The sequence below is a fragment of the Bactrocera neohumeralis genome, chromosome 2 (assembly GCF_024586455.1).
Source record: "Bactrocera neohumeralis isolate Rockhampton chromosome 2, APGP_CSIRO_Bneo_wtdbg2-racon-allhic-juicebox.fasta_v2, whole genome shotgun sequence".
NCBI lineage: Eukaryota > Metazoa > Arthropoda > Insecta > Diptera > Tephritidae > Bactrocera > Bactrocera neohumeralis.
The window spans coordinates 23,995,237-24,017,005 of record NC_065919.1 but is presented as its reverse complement, the minus strand read 5'-3'; the positions used below and the strand labels follow the sequence as shown (position 1 = coordinate 24,017,005).

Here is a 21,769-nt window from a genome sequence, read left to right as displayed (position 1 = left end):
TTTCTGCCTCGCCACACAATGTAAAAGCGCTCCCCAAGTCAAAAGACTTTTATAAATAAATCTTGCTAAGTCATATTATCCGTAAGAGACAACAAAGCAAAACAAACACGAGACAGATAAGTAAAACTAACGAAGAATTTGGAAAGCGTGAATAACCAAACAAGTGGCTTCGTGGCTTCATAGCTGTGGCGTTGCGTGGTCTGCGTAGGAAAGTGTAATTAAAAAGAAAAACAATTAATGACAGGCAACGCGGTGACTGCGCATTGTGCCACCGGGTATTCGGGGTATATCTTGCATTTCACGCCTGCGCAGTTTTCAACACTTCACCGTCCATTGGCAATTCAAAGAACCACTTTTATTTATGTAAAGTCATTGGGGGCCGAACACGTTTTTATGCATTTATTTACTTTTTATAATTTATTTGTTTTCATGTTTGATCGCGCTGACAACGAATTCATCACGCATATGGTGGCGCGCTCCTCTCATAGGAGATGAATTTCGCTACGGTCCCCTTTGGAAATGTAAAGAATCTACGCGCATCAATTCATGCTGACTTCTTTGGAACAAAAACAGAGTATACTTTTGTCAAGGAGTGCATGACCTCATTAGCGATAGCCTCGAGCTACTTCCATATTAGACTTGTATAGGTGTCCGGTCACAGCGGAATCGCTGGAAACCGCAGAGCCGTTGAGCTTGCTAGGCAGATAATCCTTCCCCTAATCTCATCCCTTTGAAAACGAGTCGGTTTTCCGATGTCTTCCTACGTTTTGGTGTTGGAACTTTGGATCTCCAGTGAGCCCAGCAAGTGCTAGTCAACAATCAGAACATGTGCGAACTGCGAAATACTTCTGGCCTAGAGTGAACCGCAAGAGGCCCTCTGAACAATTGGATTTAGTTCAGTGCGGTGCGACTAATTAAAGCTGTATGGAGGAAGGCTAGGTGGCATGATCTTGTAACTTTCTCCTATATTCCCTGGCTTTCGCCAGACTGAGATTGAAATATCCTTTGAAGAACCTAGCGAATTTGCTGGGATTGATACTAACTGCTTTAATAAATATGTGGTAAACACAAAACTTGTCGATCTATGAAGATCTGGTGATTTACCTTTCGTAGTTTAACCCTACGACTTAACCTAACCTTACCTTGTCAAAGGGTCTGCATATCCTATATGAGAACTTCAGACCAGTTTATTTATTTTTATGATTTCACCTTACTATGTTTTTAGTCGCCAAATTTCCGAAAGGCAGAATTCTGTTTTAGACTATATTTGTTCGGAAAATCAAATGAAAGATGTGGAGCTAGAGTACACAAGAAGAAAGAATAGTCTATTGAATTATACCACAAATTTACTTTTGGCTCCATACAGTATGATTTTACTCCCATACTTTTGAAGTGTACCAAATGCGATCGCCGAAAAGATCAATATTGGACGTTTGTCAAAAGTAAAGTCCTCTCTCGACAAACAAAGACCAAACTCTATAAATTACTCATTATTCCCGTCCTGCTATATGGTGCAGAAGCGTGGACGATGACAACATCTGATGAGTCGACGTTGAGAGTTTTCGAGAGAAGGTTCTGCGGAAGCTTTATGGGTCTTTTTGCATTGGCAACGGCGAGTATCGCATTCGATGGAACGATGAGCTGTACGAGATATACGACGACATTGACATAGTTCAAGGAATTAAGAGACAGCGGCTATGCTGGCTTAGTCATATCGTCCGAATGGATGAAAACAATCCAGCTCAGAAAGTACTCGACGCCTTACACCACGGAGAAGCAGAAGAAAAGGTAGACCTCCACTCCATTGGAAAGACCAGGTGGAGAGGACCTGGTTTCGCTTGGAATCTCCCAATTGCCGCCAAACAGCGAAAAGGAAGAACGATTGTCTGGCGCGCTGTTGTAAACTCGGCAATAACTGAGTTAGCGGTGCCTCCGTCATAATTCTAAACATTCTTTCAACGTATATAAATTGGCCTTCAATTGTGCTTCCTTTGAAATTATTTAAATTTACACCGAAAGTTACCGCTATTTTTCCACTTCGTTAGCGATACTAATTTGCAAGCAATTTCCAACCGCTTCCAATTTTCGACAATCCTACCACATTAACACCCATACATATCAAGCGATAACTCGCAGTGAGCCGCATCTGCCAACTCAAAAAGCAAATTACCGTTAAAACTTGCCATACATCCCCCTTCCACCCTCGCCTTGATTTTAATGCTCCTCAGCGCGCATATTGATGGATATAATATTATTATTTGACTCAATTTGTGCCTTTCAGGCAGTCCTTTGGCTCATGTTTATGGTTTTGCGCAGCGATGCCTTGTCCCGCTGCGTCACAGTTTGCGGTTGACTTGAAGCCGGCGCATATTACCCGAAAATCTTAACTAATCGCCTCTTTGGGGACCACCAACCGACCAACTAAATCCAATAAGCGCACTGTCGCATTAGCGAAATCTTCAATCATCAAAATTAAATTCCCAACCAATGACGCAACAGCGCACACCCGTACACACACACACAAACGCGCGACGCACAAGGCCGGGTTGAAGGACGGACGGTCCGCACACTGTGTGTGGAGCATAGCGCAGCGCCGAGGCATGTGGCACCGCACACTTGTGGCTGTCATGTTGTGACCAATAAACAACATTTCCGTTGGGACTCGACATTTTCAGCCCACACACATATACACACAGGCAACTATTGTCAGTTTTATGTTGTTGTTGGCGCTGTCATTGTTGGCGACCCATATCTGCTGCTGTTACAAATACCATATTTCGTGTTTTTCGCACAGCAATTGCATCCGAGCGCTGCGGCTAGATTTGGTGGTGCGGGTTGGAGGTGTAGTTGCTGTTGTTGTTGGGTTGTTGAGCGAACGCTCTGCTCGTTTTTACGGATTTTTGTCATTTTGCGAAATTTTATTGATTAATTCGATAGACAGCCAGCCATAAATCGGCTGGCGCATCGCCGCGGCGGAGAGGCAGCGGTGCGGAATGTGCTAAATTGCGTTGTTTTCAGCTGCGTTGCGCAGCGAGAGTCCGTCAGCGGCGTGCCTCAATTGCCAATGAGCTCCCGCTGCCGCGCCTCTCAGCGCTTTGCTTGTTCTACTCTGCAGCCTTGCTTTCATCGGTGTGTGGTGATGCGCGCTCGTGTGTGTGTGTGTGTATGCGCGTGTATAAGTAAATTCGCTTTCGTGTCGTCGCTATCTGCGGGTGTCGGTATGTGTCTTGGTTACACCGCGGCCTGCGTGCTTTTACGCCATTCTCTAGTCGGCGCTTTTAATCGCCATTATCTGTCTGCCTGCCTGCCAGCCCGGCGCAACCGTGCGCCCGCGTCTGCGCTCGGCTTTGGGTTGTTTGTTGCGAGTGATTAATAACAAATTTGATTCAATTTGATTTGTGTGCTAATTTGTCGTTTTATGCGATTAAATTAAGCCGATTATAAGTAAATATATTGTAGTACCCAATGTGTGTATGTATGTCTTGCTAGCTTTGGTGTTGTTGTATATACGAGGATAGCTTTTAGAGTACTGAATTTTTACTTAAAATATTTTCTCCAAAATATCGTTATATTTCTAGTTTTTGTTTACTTTTAGTTTAAGGGGTTTATCCAAAAAAACCCTTCGTTATACTCTCAAGACTGCAAAAACCCGAATCTAACTACTGTGAGCTACCTCTGTGGAAGCAGAACCTTATACCTTTACATTTTTTGCTCAAGGTGCTGACAGAACCTCCAAACCACGAGTTACTTAAAGCAGTTATTCGCATCAAAGCACATGACAACGTGTCGCCTACCAAAAAATAGGTTTTAAAGCGCAAAAGACGTTATAACCTTATCTGAAAACTGGTCATCTGTTATCTTTACTGGCTAAAACACCACTTTTTATACTCTCGCAACAAAGTTGCTAAGGAGAGTATTATAGTTTTGTTCACATAACGGTTGTTTGTAAGTCCTAAAACTAAAAGAGTCAGATATAGGGTTATATATACCAAAATGATCAGGGTGACGAGTAGAGTCGAAATCCGGATGTCTGTCTGTCCGTCCGTCTGTGCAAGCTGTAACTTGAGTAAAAATTGAGATATCATGATGAAACTTGGTACACGTATTTCTTGGCTCCATAAGAAGGTTAAGTTCGAAGAAATAAAGATATTAAAGTGAAATTTGGCACAAAGGATCGCATTAGGGAGGGGCATATTTGGACGATTTTTTTTTTGGAAAAGTGGGCGTGACCCCGCCCCTACTAAGTTTTTTGTACATATCTCGGAAACTACTATAGCTATGTCAACCAAACTCTACAGAGTCGTTTTCTTCAGGCATTTCCATATACAGTTCAAAAATGGAAGAAATCGGATAATAACCACGCCCACCTCCCATACAAAGGTTATGTTCAAAATCACTAAAAGTGCGTTAACCGACTAATAAAAAACGTCAGAAACACTAAATTTTACGGAAGAAGTGGCAGAAGGAAGCTGCACCCAGGCTTTTTTTAAAAATTGAAAATGGGCGTGGCCTCGCCCACTTATGAACCAAAAACCATATCTCAGAAGCTACTCCACCGATTTTTATGAAATTCGGTATATAATATTTTCTTAACACCCTGATGACATGTACGATATATGGGTGAAATCGGTTCACAATCACGCCTTCTTCCAATATAACGCTATTTTGAATTCCATCTGATCCTAAAATATTTTAAATCATTTAGGTAAACACTGATTCAAAGTCATATGAACGCTCAGTATCTCAATGTTCTTCGAGGAACAGCTTGTTTTTCTTTGATGTCTGTTCACCCTGAAAGTCCAACAATTTTATAACTGCTCGATCTCTAATCTATTATTAACGCTTCTTGTTTCGACCCCAGCTACGAAACGCCCTCTGATATAGTTATTCAGTTATTTTAATATGTATGTGTAAAGGGTTTTGACTCCACGATCGCCGGTAACAATTATTAATTGTCACATTTCTTCGTTTTCAAATCAAAAATCTAAAAACATATGGACCCTTCCTCGTACTGTACGCATGAGTGAGTGTGATCGTTATGCTAACACCGTAGTCGAGTGGATTTAGCGCTGTTATTTATGTATTTATTAGATGGCCTTTTGTTGAGCATTATCTTTATGATGGGCACTTATTTATTTGTTGTATGAAACATGCTCGTATATTCACGAAAGCGAACTTATGACTTTGGGAAATTATTGCTGACAATTTTAATCGGTAAATAAACAAATTTTGCGTATAAGCTTGTAGTAAAACCCCATATATAGTATATGTATGTTTTTAGACCCTTTTTCTTCATCTCAGCTTCTGTGAATCCAAACAGAACATTGCTTCATGGGTTAAAAATTAACAGTAAATGTGTCGCAGAATCAAAGCACTCCACGGTAGAACCAAATACTACTTTGAGTGTCGTCAGTAGATCTTTGGAACAGTATGACAGCTCGCACAAGTTCGTCGATAAAATGTGTATATGAGAAAAATCTTCTCGAAGTGTCTCGTTATATAAGGAAGGAGTTTTTGAGAGAGTAATAAAATTTTCCGCGAGAGAAAATCACTTCCGAGATCATATTTGCTGTCAAAATTTAAACGAGAAAGTGTTTTTAGTTAACTTTTTTAAATAAATTGATTTTTCGAACAATTTTGAGGTTATGACTATAAGAAATTTGTGAATGTAAGAACGCAAAAAGTTTTAACGATTTATTTTCTGATAGGAACCAGCTCTTAAGGAACATTGACACATCGAAATGCATTCGCGCAGTTTTTAGAAATACTTCCGACATACAAACGAGCTGGCTTTCATAAACATCATGTTAAATAACCAAGAAAAACTTTCAGGAATGTCAAAATGCCAATAGATATTTTTTTCTTTCAAATATGTCCACGTTTGGATTTGTGGTCTTGTGTATTTCTGATTGAAATCCACATGAAGTCTAAATTTTTGAACTTTTTGTTAGAAAAACGGTTCTTCTTACACCACCTCTGAGAGCATTTTTGTCATGAAAAAGTTTTTCTTTAATACACGAACAGTTTATGAACTTCAAGATTACATCTTATACTAAATAAAAGAAAAAGCTCTCTTAAGACTTTTTTATTTCAAAGACAGCTACTTTAACCCTTTCGGAGCTATTGGGATGTCCCGTATGGTATTTTGAGACTCAGATAACGGTTCAAAACAATTTTTGCGCAGAAAAGAAGTTTTTGTTAGAAAAAGTTTTTGTTAAATCCAGTAACAGTTTGAAGACGGCTATGAACTTCACGGTTATGCCTCTATTTCAAAGACAGTTACTTTAACCCTTTCGAACCTATTGGGACACAAATGTACGTTCCTTCAGTAGTTTTCTTACAGTACTTTTGCCTTCCTTCCTCAAAAATAAGTTTTTGTAAAGTCTAAAATTGAGGAAACCATCGGAGACTCTCTGGAGTTTCCCACATTGCTTTTATGCAAATTTCTTCCATAATTCCCATTCCCACCCTCTCCTAACACCCTCTTTTGCTCATCACTCACTGCATTCAGTCAACTTCCCTTATTTTTTACTTTCTACCAAAACCGTGACCTCCTGTATACGAGGTGGCTTATAATAGACAAAAAACTTGCAGTCAAGTTTTTCTTCCACTTTCCATTTCCTAATTTTGTATTATCTATTTCCTTTATTGTCCTTCCGCCCGAACACCCCAATTGATAATTAAGTCAAGAGTTTACGAGTGCGCACTCACGGCCTAATTTGTGGACTTAACGTTTTATTGATTACATTTTCATTTGGTTATGGCACTTGAGTGGGCCTAAATGTGTTTTTTTGGTGATTAGTAGCACTCAGGGTGGTGAAAGTGTTGCACTGTGTACGTTCAACGCAATGGTGGTGTTGTTTTTGTCATTATTATTCTTATTGTTGGTATGCCGGTTTTTTGAGGGCTATGGACAATTAGCTATTTATTTATTCTGCGGTTGAATCGGTTATGTTCGCCACTTAACACGCTCGCTGGTCATTATTTAATCAAGATTTTTCGTAGCGGACGAGAACAATGGCGCTTGTAAATGCAAAGCGAGCGCGTATCTGTTTACAATAATCAAGTGGATGTGTGTGTGCATAATAAATTTTATATACATTGTATGATTACTGAATTACACCTATGTATACATATGCATATAAATATGTATGTATGTAGATTTGCCGGTATGTAGGCGTGTAAAGTGCTTGTCTCGACTTGAAAGCGATTCTTACGCGCTTCTAGAACAATGCACAGACACGGTTTTCCCCCATTCAATCATATAATATTTTTATTCATTTTTTGCGCCTTTGCACTGTGTTGCATTAATTGCTCTCTATTTATAGTAATCTGATTTGTGTACTAGTGTGCATATAGACATTTCCACCGACATACATATGCGCATATATAATCGCGCTTAGTTAGACTAGTCGTAGTTTAGTGGCTGCCCTCTTATTTGTATTGTAAATTAGCAATTAAAAAGCTGTATAATTGCCGCTTTGAATTTACATTAAATAACTGACTAATTACACAGATAAATGTATATATGTATGTATACTCAAATGTGTATACTGTTGTGCGAAAAAATAGCAGGGCGAATACCAAAAACTGACGTTCTTAACTGGACGAACCTTGTGCATTAAACGAACAATTTATTCGGTGAATGTAACGATGGCTTGGATAATTATATGTGGCAAATATCGTGTAGATATCTCGTCAAAATTGAAAATGTTCAAATTGATATCTTTAAAACTGAAAGACAAGTTTGTACGCTGATGATTGCACGATAATGACTTTGGGCAATGGAATCGATGGCATGTGTTCAAACGTAAACGACAATCTCTCCAACTTTTCTCGCTTACACGCTGAACGGAACGAACCTTGTGCATTAAATGACTAAAGTAACACTCTCCACGCTAAATCCACAGCGATCATATTCACAAACTGGACGAAAGAGGACAGTCTGCACCTTAATATTGCAGTCGATAGCTTTAAGATTCCGTCTGTCAATAACCTTAAAATTTTAGGTGTGACTTCCGGCAGTCTGTGCTCCTTCACCCCTCATACGACCGCGATTATCACCAAAGTACAGAGTCGCAACAAAATCCTCAAAGCGCCTGCCGGCGGCACAAAGTGAAAGGACAAAGAAACGTTGCTGCCAACATACAAGGCAATCGGCCGGCCGGTCCTAAACTACGCCGCACCAATACGGTCGCCTGGATGCAGTTAAAGGCAGACAAGGAAGGTGCAAACTGGTTAGAACACTGCATTCCGGTCTACGACAGGATGCCTCTTGATGTCTCCCATCGAACACTTGCATAGTGATGACCGTATGCTCCTAGTTAGGAGCATAAGTGTGCTCACACAGAAATCATCCCTGCAGTTACCTGCTTGGAGCGGAACCGCTTCCTAGGTGTATCGAGAGGTTATTCCTCAACTTCGTCCACGACACTAAACAATGCGTCGACCAGACTTTGGACGCAACTAACTTCCGACAAGCGCTGACCGCGTTTCACGGTTGAGCCATTAATACCTTCACCGACTCCATCTCAGTGAATAGCGTATGTGGAGTCAAACCACCAGCCATTGCAGACGGAGAGCTCGAGTTGCCGCGAGAAACGAGAGTGACCCATGCGCAGTTTTGTTCTGGACACTGTAGCCAGTTAAACTCCTACTTATCCAGAACAGAAGCTGACATACCAAATATATGTCCGCTCATCTGACACCCTTCTCCCTTTGATCTGACCCCGTCGAACCAGCAGCACGTTTTTAGGGCCTACCCTTGGAAGAAGTAGATGACAACTTATCTAATCCTTACCATCCTAACGGGTACTTAACCTGTTACAAAAACAGGACGGGAATAAAGAGAGACTATACAAAGATTTTTGGTCGAGAAAGGAATGTGCTTGTCCAGAGTTATTCTCCGTATATGAGAATCTAGGTTTAGGCTTTCACTTCATTTTTATCTATTGTACAACCCAACAACCTTTCTTTGAAAAGATCATTTCCATTTCAATTTCTTTCCAGAATCCACCTCGTTATACATTACAGTATTTCAACGTCCAAACCTACTTTTTGAAACGAATAATATATGTTTTCAAGTTTCGTAAAATAATTTCGGAATTTTTGAACTTTTTTTAAGGGGTTTTTTTCTGAGAAAATTTTAAAATTTATTGCTCCCAAAAATTTGTACACATATTATAGGATTTATTAACTCTATTTTAAGATAGTATTAGTAAAAATATTTTTTTGGAAAGGAACTACAGTTGACCTTCGGAAGTTCTTCTCAAAAAAAACGTTTTGCGATGACCACTATATCTCTGAATTGGAATCCTCTGAAGTTAAAAAACGAACCGATTTCATTAAAGTAATGTTAATTCTAGGAATTAATTCGAGGAATAAGCAAACTAAAATGTTTTGATAAAATAGCGGTTTATAAAAAAAATCTATTTTTTTACCGGATTTTTGAAAATTTGAACTGTATATAACCCCACAATGGAATTAAATTCGCAATACACCCTTCCTTTCAAAGGAAAAATCCAATAAGAAAAGATTTCTTACTCTTGTTACACTTTTTTCGCCACTGTATGTGTGTGTAACCCTACAGGTTACTCGACTGAGCACTGCTAACACCGCTGTACCCCGCTACCAACAACACACATTTTTCTTGTTATTTTTGCTTTTAATTAATTTCATTTTTCACTCAGCACACATAACTCCCCATATTCTGCCCAACCCTTTTTGTTGTGCTGCCTGCCAATCCTCTGATTCTCGCTCTCCCCTATTCTGCTTGTACGTTGCGCTGTATTGTTGTAAACAGGTTACCTGATTTATCAGTATCAGCGCATTTATTTAGTTAGCCATCTAGCGACCGCCCTTTGGTCGCCCGCAAAAATTACCTTACTCACATCAACTAACTACTGTTTGACATTCCACAGCAGCAGCAGAAAACAACTGCAACAACAACAACGACCACGACTGGCATAATAACGCTTCAATAAGCTTCTTTAGTTTTAGTAGCGCGCTTGATATGGTCAAGTTGTGCCGGATAAGTGCTTAGAGGTGGAGGCATCGGCCGGTGAGCGAGTGAGTGAATGAGAAAAATGCGCTAACACAAACCAATGCACATGGTGCGTTTACAAGGCACTTCTCAGCGAACCAGCCAGGCAGTGAGCCAGGCAACTCAAGTCAGCCAGTCAATTGCTAACTTACTTACTTGCCTCAGTTGGTTTAGTAGCAGGAAAATCGCGTACAGTTTGTCAAGATGCAAAAAAGGCCACAACCAGTAGCTAACTGCTGCCAACAAAAAAAAAACAACAACGCCAACCAGCAACTACTACCGTGTATAAGAAAAATATCGCAATGGAAATAGACATCTATGATTCCTTCGCATCGCTGCTATTTCGCTGATTGTTTGTGGCTTTGGCACTTACTTGGCGGTTGCCTGCTGGTTGCCGGTTGTTGCTTGTTGTTTGCTGGCAGCTGACGTTGATTGCCCAACTAGCAACACGTTTCCAGTTCAGTGAGCATCACCTGCTGCCGCCCGCTGCTTAAACAAGCTTTTCAAGCATCCTCTTAGTCATCACGGCACTTTCATTTCCTTTCCTTTTCTTAAGTCGCTCTCTACCCCCACACACCGTGCCACAGCAGCAGCTTTTCATGCATTCTGAAGAAGCGGCAGCTAACTGACATTAAATTCAATTTGTCGCCGTCACAGTGCATTGACTTAGAGCCATGCAGAAGAAGTGCTTACAGAATTACACATGAGTTTGTAAGTATGTGTAAGTGCTGGCATTCTCATGTGAAGGCTTTCCGACAGTCAGGAAATAACTGACTAATATGCCAAAGTAATCTCGGCGGACTCAGAAACACTTTATTATTATTTAATTATTATTATTATTCGAAAGCTAGAGTTATGATTAATTAAGCGTAAGAACTCTAACCCATGGATAAATGAAGCTTTCTTCTATGGAAAGCAAATTATGCAGAAAGCCTTTCTGAAAATATTGCCCTGCTTGCGTTCAACTTTAATGTTCGGAAGAGTGAATGTTTAGCTTAAAAAGTATCTCTTTACAAAGAGACCAGTTTTATAGGGATTTTGAGAGGTATTTGCATAACAAATATACATTTGGGCTCTTCAAGAAAGCCTGATTCGCTAACTTCCCAGGAAATGTCGCTTCGGCATAGTTAGATGATCAGATTTATGACGTAAGCGTTTGGTAAAAGAAATTATATTCTATTATCATCTCCAAATCTTCAAACTTGATTTAAAAATCATTGAAAACATCAAAAATCATGAAAGGAAACTGAAAATTACATTATATCAACGAGATCATCAAGTAAAAAAAAGCTCATTTCATTACAAATGACAGCAGAAGGACGTGGCAGAGGCAATGTATTCTCGTCCCAGCGGATGAAACAGTTAAGTGCTACAGTATTCTAGGCCCTTCTCACAAGAGACAGCATTACCAAAATAGTTAACTTCACCAAGAAGTCCAAGATTACCCTTGGCAGCAAGGCTGAATGGAATGATTCCACTCTCGAGCTACTGCTTAGGGATAGTATAATCAAGTAGTATACTGACGGCTCGAAAACGTCGGATAGACTTGGTGCAGGAGTCGCAGAACCACGCACCAAACTCTCCACACCTATGGGAAGTTTTCCGAGCATTTTTCAGACAGAAGTCTTTGCCATAAGACGGTGTATAGAGATAAACTTCCACCGCAACTGTCGCAACGAACGTTTAACCATACTTAAGGATAGTCAGCGGCACTTAAAGCAATCTCCTCCTATGAGATCAAACTACCCGTGCAGGAGTGCAGAGAACGGCTGATTAGCCTAGGGGAACGTAACCAAGGGCACCTCATCTGGGTGCCCGGTCGCAAAGGTATGGCGGGGAACGAACTGGCTGATGAGCTCGTCGGCTTCGCTGCATCCGCCAGCATATTGGACTTTATCAATATACTGGGGCTATGTTAGTCTTTGCAATCTAGGAGAGGGCACAATAGACCTAAGGTGGCGGTGCATTCCTCGTTTATCAATTGATCAATCAAGGCAACGGTGGAATTTCTGAACAAATTGTTCAGATCAGACCATTATAGCATATAGCTGACATACAAACGGACAGGATCGAAGTCAAGTTCCTGTATGGCATATTTTGTATTTTGTGAAGGTTGGGTTTTATTTCCTTATACCCAACAATCTGAGTGTTTCATATGTTCAGTTAACGAAAGCAGGTGTACTTCTTACTTTTTCCGAACTTTTAAAACGCGTGGAGTCGAAACAACTATAGAAACCTTCAGTTTTCTTGCGTCTATCGTATAAAAAAACAATTTTGAATCCTTTGACGGCTCTATGTCATTACTCTCGGTAGCTTTTCGCCTTAAAAATAAAATAAAGAATTAGAAAAATTAATATGCAGGGTTTCATTATTAGATTTTCAGACGTTCTTGATTTTGTTACTCGTTGTTAATTTCAATCATGTCTCGATTCTCAATACTTTCTCGCAGATCTGCTAACCAGTTTGACATTTTATACCACCCTTGTCATTTACTCCACTAGTTTCCAAGCACACACCCACAAAAAGAACGGTAGTTACGCTCTCGCTCAAGCCAAAAACAGTATTCGAATAATTACTAGACGCTATATTTTGTTAAAAATGAAAACTGTTCCATAATATTTTATGATTTATTTGTTTCAAACATTGTCTTTTAAGCTTCTTTTTCTAATCTGTAAAATTTTCTCACCTTCTTCTTTGCAGATAACTACAAAAATAGCGTTTGCCACAAACCAGCACTCGAAAAACATTTATCAAATCCCCAGAAAGCGCTCAGTAAACGCTTAAGCAAAATCTCACAGCCAAAAACAGAAATATGGTCAAAATGTGAGGCAATGAAAAGGAAAAAAACAAGTTAAGATCTCGCTAAAAAATGCATAAACGCAAGAGAGCAAAGTGAAAAGAAACATTATTAAAAAAAACGTAAACACAGGGTATAAGAGAGAGCGAGAGAGTGAGTGGTAGAAAGAGATAGAAGCCAAACCAACAGAAAATATTAGTGGAGTAGCAGCGAAATTCGCTAAGAATTTGCGACTACGCAAAACCGAACAACAACACGTCGTTCCCAGTCCTTGTGCCGTCAGCCGTTCAGGCACACAGAGTCTCGATTTACCCTCATTGCATGTTCCTTGAGATTGAACACATGCAAATGTGAGACGAAAATATAACAAAAGCAACAACAGCAAATAACGACGAGCTGTCATAACGTCAAGACGAGGAAGATGCAAAGGAAAGTAGTAACGACGGTGTGAAGCGTCCCGATTTTAGAGCAAAGAAAATTCGAGCTAAAGACAGCAACAACAACAGCAAGCAAGCACACGCGGTCGGTCAACGTGCCTGCAACAATAGCGAAGCAAAAAAAAAATACAACAAAAAACCGTACAATTTTCGGTGTGTGAGAGCGCGAGCAGAGCGCTAAGCAGAAACACGACGCTACTATAAAAGTCAGCGGGCTTATACTCACAACTCAGCTGCAGCTGCAACCACGGTGAGGAAAATTAATTTTTTCCCTAAAGTTGTAGCGCATAAAAACAGGTATTGTTTGCAACAGAACGAGGGTGAAGCGAGAGCACGAGCAGCAGAACTATCGACGTGTCAAAGCAGATAAGGCGAAAGAGTGGGAGAGCGCGCGCTATAAGTATACGAAAAGTGCATATAAACGCATTGAGGAGAGCCGAAACGAACGCAGTGTGAGAGCATTGCTGGGAGAGAGAGAACGCGCGAGTGAGAGGGAGTTTTTAAAACACCAAGTCTTGCAACGCGAGCAGCTTGCCACAACTGGAACTGTTTTTAGTTGCACCGCGCGATTGTATTTGTAACGACGGGTGGTGTGGGTACACAACAACTGCAACAAAAACCAATAGTCGTCGGGCTGGTTGCAAGCAAAAGGTGGTCACGCAAGTCAAAAGCAACATACGAACCAAACAAGCAAGCAACGAACGAGCTAAATAACAAACCGCCACTCAATAAGGAAGCAGCGCGCGGCAACACAACACACCGAACAAAAAGGTGCAAAAGAAAAACAATAAAGCCAGCTGTCGGCTAATACCGTGCGCTGGAAACGAAACACGCACACCACATACACATACAGCAGCATTTACATACGCAAGGCGGCAACACTACACTTTACACCTTTTATCCTACACAAAGTGGAGTGGAATAGAGACTTGGCTGACGGATTGACTGAAAAGTGTAGCACGGCAGAATAGTTTTTGTTTTTGAGGCGCGTGCACGCTCAAGGAATTGCAGCAGAAACGTGTCGGTTGTGTTAAAGAAATTAGCACCCAAACGGGGTGGCCAAATCGGCGAGTAGTGAACAATTGCACACAGGGACGTGACGCGCATATCCCTGCGGTGCGCTAAAACGGGTTAAAAATAGTTTAGAAAAAAAGTAATAACGACAACAATAATAACGTGTGGTGACTAGTTTACAGTTAATGCTGACGCATTCGCAAATGCAAATTTCATACGAGTATTATTATGGGCCGCTCCAAGTTTCCCGGGAAACCGTCCAAGTCGATTAATCGTAAACGCATCAGTGTATTACAATTAGATGAAGATGCGTCGACGACGGCGGCGACCGAGCCGGAGGATGGTGTAAGCGCGTCGGCAACGACGTGTGTCGGTGGTGATAAGCGCGGCGGCGGCGGCAACTGTGATGACGACGAAGATGGACACAATAAGAAGGGTGGTGGCCCCGGCAGCGGTATCGGCGGAGGCGGCAGCAGCAGCCAAGCCGGTACGAGCGGTGGCGCTGGTGGCAGCGGCGGCGCACGCAATGGCCGAAATGTGAATGGCAACAGCGGCGCCGCCAACAACGGCAGCAGCAATGGCGCAAGTGGCAGTAGTGGCGCTAGCGCTGCCGATAACGTTGCCACACACAAACAATGCGCTGCTGCGAAAAACACTACCGAGACGGCAGTGAAGAGAGCAGCGCTGAATGGTGTGAGCGGCGGCAAAGGCAAAAGTAGGAGCAGCAATCGGGGCAAAAGCAAGCACAAGGATACAACAGATAAAAAGCTCGCAACTGCACTTGATGACAACAAACAACGTGATGAAAGTGTGGATAAAGCAGACGATGAAACGCGCGCAACGCGGCATACCACAGCAGCGAATGATAAAGTTGATGCTGATTGCACGGTGACTGTGGCAGCGCATAATGCGAAGAAGCAGCAAGCTGCCATAATGACAACGCCAACTGAAGATGTCGATAAGATGGATGCGCACACAACAGATATGCCAGAGTATGCTGAAATGGATGAGGATGATGATGATGGCTGTGATGTTGAGCGCGTTGCCGTTGCCGATGACGATATCGACGAGGATGAGTACGAGGATGACAATGCATCGTCTACTAGTCGCAAATCACAGCAATCCGGCTGCTCAACAGCCTCCACGACAACCTCCTCCGCCACCATTACAACAACCATCAACAGCAGCAACACAACGACGGTGGCATTGGCATTTAGTCGCAGTAAGCGTGATGGCAAATTTAAAAACTTGAATCTTGCCAAGCCCGAGGTGATGTTGCCGTCATCGGCCAAATTACGGCAACTGCAAAAGCAAAACCAACTTAATTGCGCATCACCGCCACCAACGGTGAACGGCAGCAGCAGCAGCGGTGGCAACAACAATGCCGCACTAACAAGCTGCAACAATAAAAGTACAACAACAACGCTACCCGCAGCGACAATACCGGCCACATCGCTATTTACGCGTATCTCGAATCCCTTCGCGGTGGCTGGCAAACTTTGCGCGACGACAAACGACACGGATGACGACGAGGCATCGTGTATCATGGCCGTTGATGCGGTAATAAATGGCGCTGGTGTGGGCACAACTACTGCGCAGCACGGTGACAGTAGCGTTGGCGGTGGTGGTAGGGGTGCTGCTACTGCCGGTGCGGAAGACGGTTGTGTTGACAACGAAGGCGGCGCTGCAGTGGTGAGTGTTTTTGATTGCATTGCGTTTCCTTACATTGCCTTTCATCATTATTATTATTTTCGTTTTTTCTATACATTTTTAGTTTGCAAATCCTTCGTTGTTGTTGTTTTTATTTGCGCTGTAATAATATGCATTTGCGCGCGTCTCAAAGTTGGTGAGACTACCTTTGTCTGATACTGCTGTGGAAGCTCCTTTAGGTTGTTTGCTCCTTTTTAAATTCCTTTGCTGCCGGTTATCCACAAGCCGCACACACACACACACACACACCAACTTTATTTCAGCTCCTTTATTTTATTTAAATTCGATTATTTTCTGCCTTGCAGCTTTAATGTGTCTGTTGTTTACGCTTTTGTTTGCCTTTCGTGCTGTTCTTGTTTTCTTTTGCGGCAATCGTCCGCACAGGTAGTCGGTTTGCCTCACCGTTGATTGTGTTGATCTTTTATGGCATTTAGAAGGATTGATTCATCGTTACAAATTGCTGCTTCAAATTGGTATTTGTTTTTCATCGTCACTTTGTTTTACGCAAACTTTTTGACCGTTTAATGTGCGAGGTGTGGCCCGATTAAATGGGTGCTTTTATTTTTGTTTTCCTTCCAACATTTAATGTTGATTTTGTTAATGAGCTCATTTATGGCATACAAAGCAAGCAATAAGCTTAACTACCATACCAAAATAGCAGCGTTGATAAAAATACAGCTTTCACTGAGTGTTTTGAGAGCTTTTGGACGGATTTTTAAAAAAAAAAAAAAACACTTTCTTTCAGTGACGTTGAAAGATGCGGGTTTTATTCAGTATTTGGAAAGCTTTTTAAGAGATCATTCGAGTAATCCACATTTCGCTTAATGTTTTGAGAGCTTTTGGACGGATTTTTTGAAAAACAACTCGTTCTTTCAGTGACGCTTAAAAATGCTGTTTTTACTCAATGTTTGGGGAGCTTTTTAAGAGATCGGTTTGAAAATACCGCTTTCACTGAGTGTTTTGACAGAGCTTTCGAAAAAACTTTTAATTTTTTTGAGATATCGATCTGAAACTTTGTACTCGTGCTTTCCTCCTCAAGGAGCAGCTTATATGTCGGAACTGCCGCTATCGCACAACTATAAGATATAGCAGTCATACACACTGAATGATAGTAATCATCAAGTACTTGTATGGAAAACTTTTTTATTTGACAAGGTATCTTCACACAATTTAGCACAGGTTATTTTAAAAGGCAGTGTTATAATCTGCGAACAAATTATTCAAATCGGAAAACTATCGCATATAGCTGCCATACAAACTGTTCAAACAAATACGAGATAAAATTTGTATACCCTTTTAAGCTATAAATGAGCACCTGTGAAAGGCATTATATTTTTGGTGCAGCCGATGTTACCATTTTTACTTGTTTCATTAATTCATTATTAAAGCAAAAAGCCTTTTGTAGCTTTACAACTTAAAGCTTTCTATTTAATCACTTAATCAGTCACCTGCTCATCATTCACGATGACTACTCATGCATTGTTATGGATGGATTTATGCATAGACAAACACATAAAATTGAACAATTAACTTAATTATACAATAAGCTTAATTACTATTCATTTCCGAGACAACAATGTCGTGCAACGTAAAGTTTTTTTTTTAATTTCACGCTAGCAGCGTTTCTTTTTAATTCATTAATATCTCTGAAACTATGATTTTTTCTATAACTGTGTTCGTTTTTAACTCATTTGCTTAAATTTTCCTATTTTCTGTTTATTGTTTATTATTGCGAAAGTTATACTGAAGAGCTTTAAGCTTGTAATTGCAATTAAAAATAAAATAAAATTAATTGTTATATCTTGTATCATCAACTGTTTGATTAAACTTATACAATCATTATCTAATTGATCACCTGAGTGATAATTTTCATTCATGTTATGATTATTAACTAATTCATATTGTGATAATCAACTAATTGATCATCTGATTGATTATATTATCATCACTTAATTATAAACTGATTGGTGATTTAATAATGAGGTTGATAACAGTTGTTATTCAACACTTAATTTATCGATCGTTCCACGTTTATGCTCTGCTTTATCTTGTTTTGAATTCGTCCTTATTATGGTCACACAAATCTTTTGTTACTCTCACGTACTCTTCTTATTGTTTGTTCTGACATGTTCGTTACCACAAATACTTTCGTCTCTTATTGTTTTTTTTTACATATTTATTTTTATGCATTTTATCACTTCAATCTGTACATAAAGATTTTTTGTGATTCAGACTCTTCATAAAGCCCATTTATTTCGTGATTCAACAGAAAGATGCGTCATGATAACAATACGAACGTGTCATCCCCTAAAAAAACGTTATGTACTCAATAGGAGCTCCAATTTGTTTGGTGCCCAGTGAGAGCATGGTGAAGCTTTCTACATTGATTGAAAAAAAACTAGATTTTCTTGCGATTTTAGGGACTAGATTGAACTATTGTCTTAGCTATCTGCTTCTGAAAAAGCAGCGAAAATTTAATGTTTGCAAAGATACTTCTGATTTTTTTTGATAAAAGACAGATTCTTACGATCTTTTCTAAAAATCGTGGTCGATATTTGCTGACAATTCGTCGATTAATTTATATAGTTTGCCATATAAACGGCAAAAATTTGATGAGTGCAGGGTAAAAATTTCGAATAAAAAAAATTGTGCTGAAAACCATCTAAACAAAGAATCTTATAGAATTTTTATTATCATATTTCAATAAAGATATGTATTAATAAACAAAGTGTAAAAAAAGAGGTGTCTTTAAAAAGTGGGTGTCTCAACACATTTCAAGCAGAGCCGAACAAGCCGAGTTCTTTATCGAATATATATGGTCCGGCACTCGAAGTTTAAACAGCTTCAGACCGTTCGCGCAGCTGTCGCACTGGAATCAGCTGTTTATAAATTTACTGAATGACAGTTCGGAGTATTGTTCACAAGTGTACAAAAGCGTTTTGTCAAAAGTGAACGCAAAAAAAAGTGATCAGCGATGGAATTCAAACGTAATAGTGTGATTGCTTTATATTTAGCTGGAAAATCACAGCCAGCAATTGTTCGTGAGCTCAAACACCTTAATGTGAACAAAGTTTTTGTTTATCGCACCATCACTCGTTACAATGATACTGGTAGCATCGCAAAACGCCATGGAGGTGGTCATCAAAAGACTGCAACGTCACGTGAGATGGTTCGGAAAGTAAAGAAGCGACTTGAGCGAAATCCACGACGAAGTGCCAATCAAATGACTAAAGAACTGAAAATATCCGACCGCAGCATCCGACGCATATTGAAAAATGAGCTCAAGGTCAAGCCTTACAAGTTCCAAAAGGCCCATGATCTAACACCGAAGCAGCAACAAGTAACACTCGAGAGAGCGTAGCAGTTGCTTCTCGCTTGGCCGAAAGCGGTCAAATTCCGAACATTGTGTTTTCTGACGAAAATATTTTTCCAATTTAGCAATTCGTAAACTCTCAAAACAATAGGGTTCACTTCACCGACCGTTCATACGAGAATCTATGTCATCGGTTGGCCACCAGGAGGCAGCACCCGCCACAAATAATGGTTTGGGCCGCTGTCACCGCAAATGGGCGCTTTCCAATTGTTTTCATCGAGCCTGGCGTCAAAGGCAATGCGACATATTATCGGGAAAGTGTTCTGGAGGCTGCTTTGAAGCCATGGGCAAACAAACATTTCTGTCGCAAAACCATGGACGTTTCAACAAGACTTAGCACCGTCTTACAAAGCGCGAGTGAACCAAGAATAGCTGAAAAACAACGTTCCGAACTTCATTACGACCACACAATGGCTCTCGAATTCACCAGCTGCGAATCCAATGGATTATTCTCTCTGGGCCATTTTGGAGAGCAAGGTCCGAAGTAAAAAATACACCAGTCTCGAGATGCTGAAGAAAGCCATTGTCCGTGAGTAGGCCAAAATACCGGCAAGTCACATTCGGGCAGCTTGCGATTCGTTTTTTGAACGTCTCAAGAGGCCATAGTTAAGGCAAAGGGGTCATATCGAGCAAAAGTGAATTGGTCCTGAAATTATGATTATTTTCACATATTTTGTACTTTAAAATAAATAAAAATAATTTTCCAAACCGAAGTTATGGGTTTTTGAATAGGTTACACTTCCAGTGCCGGACCCTGTATGTTTAAATCAGTTCTGCTTATGTAGACCGTACTTTGGGATTTATATTCTACATTTTCTTATATTAGGATCATACTTAGGTCTTATAAAGACCTATAAAAAGAAATCCATTATTTAGCATAGTTAGAATCAACCGATTTAGGTCAAATATGTGCACTTTTGTTCGCTTTTTGCCATTTTGGTAGTAATTTCATAATGCCACTCTCATAGAAACCGTCGTCCCTGACAAGAAAAACTGAGCAGTACATTTTTACCCACTCGCTTTGAGGCGACCAGTTGCAAAGCAATTGCCATAGACCGGAACAGTAATCACTTGATGCCAGGTCTGGACTATGAGATACTGTAGATGCATATGTACCACCAAAGCAAGTTTCCTGGACTTCTGGCGAGCGTTGTGTGCGTGGCGTTGTTTTCAAGGGACACGACTCGTCACCTACTGGCCGCTTCTGGGCCATTGCCTCCTTCAGACGGTCCAATTCTTGATAGTCATTCTGAATTAAAAACTGTTTTGCGTCAGCTTACAGCGATTCTGCCCAATCCAATACAGAAATGCATCGATTTCGTTACGATTAGCAGATGGTAATTCAGCCCGTGAGGTTTTTTTTTTTTAACTCGTGTAACTTCCACACATCGATCGTCATTTTGTAACCAGCCTTGCAATGTTGAGCACCTGAATAATCGAAATGGTCCATACGTGATTATCGGACTCGTTGATTTCCATTATTTTAATCGTTATTTTCGACAAAACGCTTTCCAAAACAGAACGGAAAAAATCAAAACTACCCATGATTGGCTTTTACAGTATCAGGATCATAAACAGTATTTGCAGCCTAATGGATTTTGTTTTGGCTTTTTCGAAGAACAACTGGTGTATTTTCTCTTTGCACAACGTCTTTTTCTCCTCAAGATACTAATCATTTGTCGGAATCGGTGCTTTCGAACCATCATAGAATATGGTTCTTTTATAAACTGAACGATCAAAAGCAAGTAGTTATTTGACTGGATATCTGCACGAAATTTGCTATGGATTTTTGGTCAAAGCAACGGTACAATTTCCGAACAAACTGTTCAAATCGGACGACTATAACATATGGATGCCATACAAACTGAATGATCAAAATTAAGTGCTTGTATGGAAACGGTTGTAATTGTGAAGGGTATTAAAGCCAAAGTTAACATTCTCCTTCCTCTTTTTTCAGTTTTTTATTTTTATTTTTTTGTTTGTTTATCTTCTTCAACTGTGTCAATACAAAATTAAGCTTGCTTTATTTTAATTTTAATTTTCCACTTGAAACATAAACTCCGAATGAAATCAAATACTTGACAAATAAAGTATGTATACATTTGGAACTCTATCAAGAGTGTCCATAATGAGTTTGCCGCCGTGCGTGCACTCCAAAGCACAACCATTCCAATTTTGTCACGCATGCATCCTTTTCATAAGCATATTATTATTCAAAGCCCGCTTTGTTTACATTCTTAAGTGCTCACACATACACTTGCATGCACCTATACATGCGCGCATGAGCACATATTTACCAACACAACAATGACAGCGCAAATAAAGGCATTTTCATATCCTTCCCCATGCGCTTGCCATATTATTTTTATTGTTCCTTTTGCACGCCCTTCTTTACA

The 21,769-nt window shown here is 40.3% G+C and overlaps 1 protein-coding gene across 2 annotated transcripts in view; it reads left to right on the top strand.

The window, feature by feature from the left end:
• LOC126751093 (histone-lysine N-methyltransferase trithorax) overlaps positions 1 to 21,769 on the top strand; it is a 59,489-nt gene that overhangs the window by 20,584 nt on the left and 17,136 nt on the right. For both annotated transcript variants that reach the window (XM_050461044.1, XM_050461043.1), the window contains one exon: positions 12,743 to 15,982. In XM_050461044.1, the coding sequence (XP_050317001.1) occupies positions 14,519 to 15,982 (1,464 nt within the window). In that variant the 5' untranslated portion in view covers positions 12,743 to 14,518. The remainder of the gene's footprint in view (positions 1 to 12,742; positions 15,983 to 21,769) is intronic.